The following is an 11,698-nucleotide window of genomic DNA, read 5'->3' as shown; positions in this document are numbered from 1 at the left end:
AGCTATGAGACACTGAAGTGCCAAGGTTATGAATCCTTAGCTATGAGACACTGAAGTGCCAAGGTTATGAATCCCTACCGAGTGGTTGGTATAGTGCTGCCAATGAAGGGCACAGTGGCAGGTTCACAAACTTAATTGTCAGACCTTGTATTCAGAAGGTAATAACTTTCCACATTTGTTAAGGAGGAGAGACACTTCTTCCAACAAGTCCCTTCAACTATTTTTATGTCTAAACATTTTTAAAATTTCAATTCAGTGCTTCCCTTACCCCCTTAGCAGCCTCACAATTTGCCTTGCAAAGTAAGCAGGACTCCTTAGAGTGGATTGCTGAAAGTATGTATATCCCTACCAAAACTAAACATATTAAAGCATTTAAATATTTTTAATGAGAACTATTACTAGGTTTAAAACAGAGATAAAGTGGCTTCAGTGCAAGAAGACTGAGCAAATCTTGGACCCAGTGGAGTTTGCGTTACTCTCCTGGCCCTCACCCCGCTCAGTGAAGATTCGAGCATAGAGGGCATCATGTTTTCTTCACTTACTACCTTCTTTCAACCAGATTAATTACGTATGATTCCAGCCAAGTGGATCTACTGCTTTTTCATAACTAAAAGATGAACTCCAAAGATGCTGTAGAAACGGGCGGCCATTCTGGCTCTGAATTTTGGGATCTGTTACTCTTAGGTTCTGTGGCTCAGCTCAGATTAGGCATTTTTTTTATTAGATGAAAATCCAGGAGACTGGGGGAGCACTCTTAGATCAGAAGGAGGAGGAGGAAGTGTGGCTTTCCCTTCAGGTACCGGTTCTTCTGAACTGTTTTGTGAAAAGAGTTCCCAACCCGGGATCCCTTGCCCTGGGTATGAGTATAGCTGCGGGGTCTGCAGGAGCAAGTGATAGGAGCCCATTAGGGACAGAAGCCTAGAGAGGTGGCACTACTGAAAGCCCTCCAGGGGCATGTCCTGCTGGCCACAGTGGCACCTCGTGAGGCCACCTGGGGGAGATCTGCACACTAATGGCGCCTGTCTGCGTCCCCTCGGCCGATGTCAGTGACAGTTAACTCTCAGTCTGCTGTGCTGGTGGGCAGAGTTTCAGAACCTGGGGGTTCCAATTCCTGTCCTCCTTGCTAATCACATGAGCCTGGGCAAGTTATTTGCCCTCCCTTTATTTCTCCATTTCCTTGTTTGCAAAACGTAGTACTTGCCTCCAGGGTCAGCGTGAGATTTAAACCAGACAAGTAGACCCTCAGCACATCACTGGGGGACCACAAAGCAGGGGCCGTCGGTGCTTTTTTTTTTTTTTTTTTTTTTTATGAGCCTCACATGCACTAAGGAAATGGCAAAATTTCTTGACTACAAGAAACCAATATCACACCACTGTCTAAAATCCAGTGTTTTTATTTGTTAGTTTATTTAGGGACAATGCCTTTAGGGGAAAAAACTTGACGGTGTGTTGTGTGAGAAGAGACATGTGTTATCAACGGCCATGTGATAATCTTCCCTCTGTAGCCAAGGAGGGTTATGTTGTACATCAACCATTCCCAGACTAGTTGTGAGAAGATGCTTTCAATTTCCTCCAAAGAGGTTAAAATCCACAAAAAGGATGAAGAAACAAGGAGAGAAGGAAAGTTGGTGGGAAGGCAGGGAAACAAGATGAGGACAGTGTAGACGTGCCCAGTGGCCAGGGTAGGGGACAGCGGCGGGAAGATGCAGGTCCTGCCCTCCCGGGGCACAGCCTGCCTCTGCACAGACACGGAACTACAGGAGACAGGCTGAGCTGTCCTCGGAAGAGGGAATGCAGGGTGCAGGCCAACAGGCTTCCCTAAGGACATGAATGATGTTTCAGTTGAAAGATAAGCAGGGATTCACTGGAGAGAGAAGCCTTTCCAGGCAGGGCACTGCCTTTCCTGTCTCCAGGAGAGAAGGTGGCCTCACGTAGCATTTGAGAAATAGACAGCAGTGTGACTGGAGCACAGAAAGGCAGGTGCAAGATGAGGCAGGAGAGGCCGGGAAGGGGGTTCCTGACAGAGCCCCCCATCAGCCCTGATGCTTCCTGGGGACCCGCCCTGAGTTAGCACTCAGCCAGCTTCTCTGGCTCTGTTGGGGAAGAGAAAGGAGAACTCAGGGAGAGCCTCTGAGCTGATTCTGCATGAAGGCATATTTGTTGTTTTTATTCTCTCTGCTTTGGGGTGTACTTGAAATTTTTCATGACAGCCCATTTTTAAGTTTACAGAGACATGTGGCCCTTTCTCACCACTTGCAGTTTGGTTCGGAGCACAAGCCAGCCACCAGATGTTTCCCTGAGCCTGCAACCTGCAGCTTGCCAGTGGCAGGGAAGGTTGTACCCTCCCCAGAGAGACAGAAAAGACAGGTTCATTCCCTTTGTTGAAGAATCAAAGAATTAGAGCACTTGGTTTAATTCCCCGAACCTCTTACATCTAGGGAATTAGGCTATAAATCTTATAAAGCATTCTCTGGGGATTTCCAAGACTTCTTGTTTACACTCAGACCACAGACAGCACAACAGGAGTACAGATTTTATTTCACAGTGTTTTGGCATTTGCAGCTCAAACTGAAATTGCAACGAGACAGAACAGGGGAGCAATGAGGAATTATGCAAACCTTTGAACGTTCAGACCCTCTCTGGCTCTAGTTCTACACGAGAATATTCTTTCTTCTTTTTCTTTCTTCCTTTATTGCTTTCTTCTTTTCTAAGGGCCAATTCTTAACATATGTTGGGCTCTGTGCAAGGCTGAGGGGACAGAAAGATAAATAGTTGCTTATCCCTGCTTGAAGATCCCCTCTATTGAGAAATATAATAATTAAACAAACAACAAAATAAAACATACTTTAAGGTCAGAGCTCTGAAGGAAGAGGAAGAGCTACTTGGTTTGGAAACCTGTCCATGGAGAGAACTACTTTACACTTGGGAGCCAGAGATAGCCCCTTCCTAACCTAAAAGTTTCAAAATCAAAGAGATCCTTGCATCGCAATATTTTCAAGGGTCCAATATCCCTTACTAACCCCTCATTTATTATTTCCAAGAGGAAATAATATTTAAATTGATATGATAACACTTTTGTCCCCTACCCCCACGAATATCCCCATCGGCCATATTCTAAGCTATCATGTTCCATAGTCCTAAGGCAAAGAATTCTCTACACCTTCACAGTAAAACTTCATTTAGACACAAATTGAAGAAATATTATAGGAAAGTCAGTTACTCGTGATGAAAAGCCAAAGTTAGTGATGTTGAGCTCTTATAATAGGAATGGTAGTGTTGAAACCAAATCCATATTCGAAACAAAGATGCAGGATTCAGAGCAGGGGTGCAGAAAAGAATAGCTAGAGCCCGCCAGGTGCAGTGGCTCAGGCCTGTAATCCTAGCCCTCCGGGAGGTCAAGGCAGGAGAATCTCCTAAGCTCAGGAGTTCAAAACCAGCCTGAGCAAGAGTGAGACACTATCTCCACTAAAAACAGAAAAACTAGCCAGGCACTGTGACAGGCACCTGTAGTTCCAGCTCCTTCAGAGACTGAGGCAAGAGGATCACCTGAACCCAGGAGTTTGAGGTTGCTGCGAGCTATGACACCACGGCACTCTACCCCAGGCAAGAGACTGACTGAGACTCTGTCTCAAAAATAAAAAATAAAAAATAAGAATCATTAGTGCTGACCCCTGATATTTAAATGGAGTAGATTCCTTTCTTGTTTTGAGATCCATTTGTATTTTAAGAACAGATTTGAGATTATATTTGGCAACACCAAGCATTATTTCATTAATAACAACTTTTTAAAATCAATTATTTTATGTGCTCCACATTATGTACAATGGGATCAGGAAATACAGGAAAGAAAGATAGAGCAGGGCAAAAGCAGAAGATGAGGGAAGGGAGGGAAGGATGGGAAGAGAGAGGCAGTGAAGGGAGGGAAGGAGGGAGGGAGGGAAGGACGGGAAGAGAGAGGCAGTGAAGGGAGGGAAGGAGGGAGGGAGGGAAGGACGGGCAGAGAGAGGCAGTGAAGGGAGGGAAGGAGGGAGGGAGGGAAGGACGGGCAGAGAGAGGCAGTGAAGGGAGGGACACCCACAGTCACAGAATGGAAAGTGGGAAGAAACCCCAGACTTTGCTGTTTGGGTAGACTATGTGATACTGATTTCTGTCAGTTCCTTTTGAAATGCTAATTAGATAACTAGCAAGTATTAGATCCATAACCCTTATTTTGAAAAATCTTTATTCAAAATGGGCGAGTATCTTAGATGTCCCATGAGAAACTAGCTTCTGGCTTCCTGAAAGCTAGTTTTACAATCACTCAAATCTCAGATCTGAGGAGAGAGAGGCACACCGCTCCTCATCTAGAGTTGCAAAATCAAAATCTCTGACTATAATATTTCCAAGGGTGTTACATCCCTTAGAAACCCTTATCCAAAGAAAAGAAATACCTACATCTATGTAAATACAAAGATAATTGGCTCAAAAGGGTGGAATAAAGCACCACAGGAACTTTGTGGTCACTGAGCTGTTGCATTCAAAGCCAGGTGGCAGGCTAAGGCGTCAGCGCAGTAAGAAGGCCGTGCGCTGGGGTCAGCTGGGGTCAGCTGGCTCGACTCAGTGGCAGAAGGGCTGCAGCAGAACGGCACACATCATGGGCACATGGCCTGGGTTGGCTTTGCAATATGGTATTTTGTCAAGCTACACATAAAACACTTGTCTTAGAACTGTGGCAGCTTGTGTGGAGATTCACATTCCCTCTCATTGTGAGAAGGGCATTATGCCAACAATTGGGGGGATAAAGAGAAGAATTTGGCTCTTTCCACAAGAAAGCAAACACGGTCACCTACAGCAAATGCTTCCAGGTAATCTGTGTGTGCCTGGGTGATTTCAGGTAAACGGTCAGACACACTGTTCTAGGTCTCAGTAAGCCTCGGGGTCGGGATGGGTGCTTGCTGCCTGCTGGGCTGCAGGAGTTGGCTTGAGATGTGGTCAGAGAGTGGCTGGGAGGGGAAGAGGACCAAGGATGCATCCAAGCAATGCCACAGCTCAAGGACTAGCAGATGACAGTGGAGAACTGAGAAAGAAAGAACAGAAGGAGGAAACAGGAGACAAGTCTGAAAGAAATGAAGCGAATGGCAGTTCTTGGGATACAGGAGGCTCCTTCCATGTTCGTAAGAGCCAGAGAAGGCATTCTTGGAAAGAAAGGTGGGATAGAGGGAGAGGCAGGGTACTGGATAGGCCCGAGAGCTAAGCATTCTCTGGCAGGTGCAAATTTGTAATGAGGAGACCCGAGGGACTTAACTCTGACATGCCCCCCTATTTTCTGTTCAGACATTTACTTGTCTTCTAAAAATTAATTACTAAACAAAACAAAAAGTAAGTCATCATGAAATAGAGAAGAGAAATTCTAATTAATTGTTGCCAAAGCAGAGAATTCAAAAACGGGGTGGCAAGAACAGACACAAAATTTCCCTTTGGTTTAGATTTTGTTTTTAATTGTGACATATATAAAAAACAAAGATGACAGAAATTGTTCATTCTTCTACCGCCAGAATATCACCTTGACATGTTCCTGGAGTGTCAATAACATAGGCCGAATTGCTCTTTTAACGCATGCAATAAAAGTGATAAAGATTACAAGGGAATTTGAAAGAGGCTAATTTTTCTACTCTGACAACAGGTAATAATTTCATGATGCTGTGTACTTAAAGTCTCTTGCTATCCTTTCGCTGCTTTGGAAAGCAGGTTTAAATACCATCTCGTGCAAACCAGTAGAAGCCTCCAGACTGTCCCTCTCGGGTCCTCACACGCCTCGCCTACACTGCGTCCGTCTTCCTGCAGGCGGCGCTGTGCACGGCGCTGTCCTGGTGGGGCCCGCGCGCCACAGGGAGGGACCTTCCCGCGCAGACGCCGGGAGGGGGTTCGGGTTTAACAGCAGACAGAGCGCTGTTTATTCGAATTTGCGAATGGTACAGATAAGGAGCGCGGTATGACCAGCTTCTATGCCCGACGAAGGTGTTGAAATTTAAATGACACAACTTTTTCTTCTTAAATGCCAAACCTATAGTGAATGAGTAGTTCACATAGCCCTTATCCCGTCACCTTTGTTTCCCATTATTTCACTATCTTTCTTCCTTTTTTTTTTTTTTTAACTTTTCCTCCCTCCATCTCTTCTCCCTTTTGAATTTGCTTTATGATTGGTGTTGGTGTTTTTCATTGTGTAGAAATTAAATTATCATAAGCTTCTTTGTGTGCTGGTCTCTAACTGACCTGCATTATCAAAAATAGCACCCTAGCTGCCTGTGATTTACAATAACAAAGAATTTTTGTGCTGATCAGAAAAAAAGAAAAGAAAAAATCTAGAAGGTCCCAGTGTGACATGTCTGGTTGTTCTGCTGGCTTTACTGGAAGGAAGTGTAAGAAGCAGCTATTGGAAAATAATGTCTTTATGAATAATTGTTGTTTGGAGTTTACCTTACTCAAGGAGGACATACAAAAACACAAGTCTACAGCTTTTCTCTACAAAATATTTTTTCATAAAAAGTACCAATTGCATCATAAGCTCTTGGCAATCAATATGTCTTCTGTTATTCCCAAAGGGTTTGGTTATAATTAATAATATATTTTAAGAAAAAAAAACAACTGAACTTTAAATATACAAGACCATTCTTTTGTTGTTGGGTCTTGGTACAGCTCTACTTTAACCTGCTGCAACACAGATTGACGTAATGTTTCAGCGATGCAGATCAAAGGAGGCCAAGGCTTTTAGGTGAGCCTGTCCACGTACACCATAACGGTGAACTTTGAGACGCAGGAGACTGAGTCAGAGTAGAGCAAAGCAATGATAATTGCATTTAGAATTTGGAAATTTACTTCAGAGGGAACACTAACCATATGGGGCTAAAATAATGATAAAATAAGAAAAGCAATTGAAAAAGTTTTACTATCTTTACTTTATGGAAAGCTGAAAGATGGCTGACAATTAGTGGACATTTCTTCTTATAAGGGAAAGGCAATAAGGAACAGACAAAAGCTGTAGAAAGAGAATAAGATCACGTCAGCACAAACTGCACCCAAAGTGTCACCAGAAACATCACCAGTGATGCTGTATGGACACCCTTGCTCATTTTTAAGGAAGTGTAAACTCTCTTGTGTGAATGAACTACACTAGTTCTTGCTTAGAATAAAAAAGGTAAGCTGGCTAGTCCCCTCAGCTTCCTGTGACTGTGTATCCCTTTCAGTCAGAATCTTACAGCTGACAGGGAGCCTTGGTGACCACTCAATGAGAATCCCTGTTTAAAATGATTGTCCAGGGGCGGCGCCTGTGGCTGAGTGAGTAGGGCACCGGCCCCATATACCGAGGGTGGTGGGTTTGAACCTGGCCCCAGCCAAACTGCAACAACAACAACAAAATAATAAAATAAAATAAAATAAAAAAGATTTAAAAAAAAAAATGATTGTCCAAGGTCATGCTAGTAATAAGTGGCAAAGTTGAAGCAGCAACCCAAACCTGCCAGCCTCCAGTCCACAGTCATTTTCCCACTACACAAAACCAGCTCCTTGGTGTATTTATACTAACTACATGGAAAGTTAAATCCCACCCCACTGATATTGAGTCATAGTCCCTTCACTTTCATTCCTTCTCTGTATGGTTGGGACCTTGGAGAGGGCAGAGACTGGAATCCTCATGTGCGTTAAAACTCGGAGGAATTAAGAGCCTTCGCTGGGGTCCAAGCCAGCCTGTCCCAAACCCCCAGTTCCATGTGACTTGACTTCTAGGGAGCATCACGGCATCTCACCATTGACAGACTGTCTTCCTGTCTCCCTGTTTGTAGGTTTCACTGCAGCAGCCTCCCTCGTGTCCTTGGCCTGGGCCTTGGCGTCTTACCAGAAGGCCCTTCGGGACTCCAGAGACGACAAGAAGCCCATCAGCTACATGGCGGTCATCATCCAGTTCTGCTGGCACTTCTTCACCATCGCCGCCAGGGTCATCACCTTCGCCCTCTTCGCCTCCGTTTTCCAGCTGTACTTTGGGATCTTCATCGTCCTGCACTGGTGCGTCATGACCTTCTGGATCGTGCACTGTGAGACGGAGTTCTGCATCACCAAATGGGAAGAGATTGTGTTCGACATGGTGGTGGGGATTATCTACATCTTCAGCTGGTTCAACGTCAAGGAAGGCAGGACACGCTGCAGGCTGTTCATTTACTACTTTGTGATCCTTCTGGAAAACACGGCCCTGAGTGCCCTCTGGTACCTCTACAAGGCCCCCCAGATCGCAGATGCATTTGCCATCCCAGCTCTGTGCGTGGTGTTCAGCAGCTTCTTAACTGGCGTTGTTTTTATGCTGATGTATTATGCCTTCTTTCACCCCAATGGACCCAGATTTGGGCAGTCACCAAGTTGTGCTTGTGAGGACCCAGTTTCTGCCTTCTCTCTGCCTCCAGAAGTGGCCACAAGCACCTTACGATCCATCTCCAACAACCGCAGTGTTGTCAGTGACCGTGATCAAAAATTCTCCGAGCGGGATGGGTGTGTACCTGTCTTTCAGGTGAGACCCACTGCCCCGTCCACTCCATCATCTCGCCCACCACGGATTGAAGAATCAGTCATTAAAATTGACCTGTTCAGGAATAGGTACCCAGCGTGGGAGAGACATGTTTTGGACCGAAGCCTGCGAAAGGCTATTTTAGCCTTTGAATGTTCTCCGTCTCCTCCAAGGCTGCAGTACAAAGATGACACCCTCATCCAGGAGCGGTTGGAGTATGAAACCACTTTATAAAACCACTTTAAAAAACAAAAACACTTGCAGGAGCTACAACATCCAAATGAAGGGTGAGAGCAGGGCTGTGGCAATAATGACACTTCATTCTAGAGGAGGGCAATGAGCAGTAGTGACCTTCTCATCTGACCATCATCACGATTGTCATTGGATCCTCTGCTGGTCTCCCTCCAAACCAGCAGTGCCCGGTAGTCACTCCACCAGAATGAACGATGCCAGCTGAACATGACTCTCCATGGCTACCGAACTCCTCCTACACGGTCGTGGAGAGCTCCCACTAGACAGTACTGTTATTATGGAAAATTTTGCCTCTGATCCATAAGATGTTTTGATGGAGTTAACTTATCTTTGCATAAAAATAGATTCAGTCATATGTGCATAACACACACACACACACACACTCACATGCACACGGAAACATCAGTCCTCCGTCAAAATAGTTTAGGTGATTTTTCCTGATGCAAAGCTCTGATTCCCCCAGGAATATAAAAACAGAGAGAAAATATATCCCTCAAGACTCCAGGAAAAAAATAGAACTGCTTAGAAAAGAATTCATAACCCGTTTTCTTATTTGGAAACCTATACGTGTGTGAAAAGGACAGCAAACGCGAGTGTGTTTACACACGTAATTAGCACTGATGGAATGGTTCATTTTCTACACATTTCAGGATTTTTTTATTTTACATTTTCTGTTGAGAACATCCTTTTTGACAGAAATCCTATGCAGCACAGGTATGGCTTTCGACAAGACCTAGGAGTGAGATAATTCCTTGATGTAAATTAAATGCTATCCATGGTTCAGTGTTCAATCGCAAAAATGTCTAAGTACACAAAGAAGAAATGGGGGGGGAGGCACAATGAGCATCTGATTCCCTAACATGTGCAGCTCCCATTGGAACGTGGGGCCGAGGGATGGAAGAGGAATGGGCTGGAGCCAGATCCGTTTCTGGTCATAGAGCAAGTGGCTCTGTGTGATCCCAGGAGCAATTTCAAGAGACGCCAGGCTGCTCCTTCCTAGTGCCAAACACCTCCAACCACAGGACTGAAGTGCAAGCCCCAAACAGCTGAGAGTGAGTGGTGTGAGCTCCCCAAAAAACAGACAAGAGAATGAATAATCAAGTTCTCCACTGTGTACAGACTTTATCCTCCCCGTCCAAGGTCAAAGTGATGTGTCTTTTAGAGGCTTTGGGACACTTTTTAGTAAGTATGAGCAGACAAATGCTATGAATATGCTATGAGAGAACCCTTCTGAACTGATACAGGGCTTAACGCTATATCCAGCTAAGATTTGTATTTGAATCATCTGTAAAGTCACACTCTTACAACAAGCTTCTGGGTTCTAAATACCTCCGTACAGCAAGTAAACGTTCCCCAATTTCTGTTCTCAGTGTCCTTGGTCATGGTGCTTTTTGGTTGCATTAAAAGTGCCGGTCAAACTTTGATAGTATTTTTTTATAGTTGGTGCAGAGTGGAATAACTCATGGATTATTTCAATATTTTTATAATAAAAGTATAGGGTATACACATAAACATCATCACTTTTTTTATAGACCTGGAATCATTTAAAATACTTTAAGCATCATAATTACTTGGGATGTCAGAAACTGGTCCACAAACTCCATCCGCCTGCCTCGGCAGATTGAAAACACTTGTCTCTTGCAAGATCACCCTACTTTGCAAGCTGGTGCCCCCAGGAACCTGGCCAGGGGTGCTATCAGAATATCAGGTGATGAGAGAATCAGCTTAACTAGTAAGGGCTTGTCAAAACTGGCCAATGTTTCCCAGGAAATCACAGATGTAAATGATTGCTTTCGTCCATCCATTATAACAAACCTGACCACAGTGGAAGATGTCTTAAACCTCCTCCCTTGGTTTTATAATATATCAACCCAAATGATAGATTAAATACTAGTCAACTCTCTAGAAAAATAAAAGCCAAAAATCAGTTTAACTTAATTATTCAGTTATTTGGACTATCCAATTCAATTAAAATAGTCAAGTTCCATAGCCACCGCCTGTAATGGGTGTGCCCTCCAGAGACTGCTGTCCCCATAGCCACCGCCTGTAATGGGTGTGCCATCCAGAGACTGCTGTCTCCAAGATGACGTCCCCAGGAAGGAACTGAGGGCTCAACCCACGACTTCTTTTGATACCAAGCCCCAAAGCAATTTTAAAAAATAGACAATTTTTATAAGTAGATACAGTTCTTGGTACTCTTTAATTTGATCCTCCAAGCAAGATTTTCACTAAAAAATACTAATCTTTTGCTGAGATGTGGAGAAATTACCCGTCACCAGTAAAGGCCCAGGAGGGTGCTCCTCCCATCAGCACATGGTGGAAACATCCCAGCCCCATTATAGAAGGAAAAAATGGTTATTTTGGAAAATTCTTCACTTCTGTGCAAAACCATGAGTTATTAGCTACATTATTTCCAAGAAAACTTTTAGCCGATGGTCTTTGGAAATCAAGTTTCTCAGTTGAACTATACCTTTGAGTCCATGAGTAAATCACAGATTACAGTATGATAGTGTCAACCAACCAACACAAACCCAACAAGCCCCATCGTGCTTCGATCATGTAAGTTCTGAGTTACTTCTCAACTTAATCCTTCCCTTCACATGTAGAGTCAAAATGAGTACTATGTAATTTAAAAAGTTATGTCCTATGCTTTATCATGGAGGTGAGACTGGCAGTCAAGAGGGTGTACAGAGTCTGAATTTTTAAATGATTCCCCCAATACTGTAAACTCTCTGTTATCCAACATACTTGAAGATTATACTATTCTAATGGGCCATGAATTCATGATATAGAAATAATATATCCACCACAGATATATCAAATTTTCCAAAAACTACAAGAAGAAAAGACATTTCTTTAGATGCAAATCCTGATGTAATCTTGGTTTCATGATTCCAAAAGCACTACACTGCCATC

At 43.9% G+C, this 11,698-nt stretch overlaps 1 protein-coding gene across 1 annotated transcript in view; it reads left to right on the top strand.

The window, feature by feature from the left end:
* Positions 1–10,680, top strand: part of XKR4 (XK related 4) — a 414,876-nt gene extending 404,196 nt beyond the window's left edge. Inside the window, exon 3 of the mRNA XM_003793685.3 lies at positions 7,818–10,680. Within this exon, the coding sequence (XP_003793733.1) occupies positions 7,818–8,764 (947 nt within the window). The 3' untranslated portion in view covers positions 8,765–10,680. The remainder of the gene's footprint in view (positions 1–7,817) is intronic.
* Positions 10,681–11,698: the final 1,018 nt, after the last annotated feature.

Source organism: Otolemur garnettii, unplaced genomic scaffold, assembly GCF_000181295.1.
Source record: "Otolemur garnettii isolate 467f Iridium unplaced genomic scaffold, OtoGar3 scaffold00071, whole genome shotgun sequence".
Classification (NCBI taxonomy): domain Eukaryota; kingdom Metazoa; phylum Chordata; class Mammalia; order Primates; family Galagidae; genus Otolemur; species Otolemur garnettii.
The sequence above is the reverse complement of the archived record's forward strand: the minus strand, read 5'-3'. Positions and strand labels throughout refer to the sequence as shown.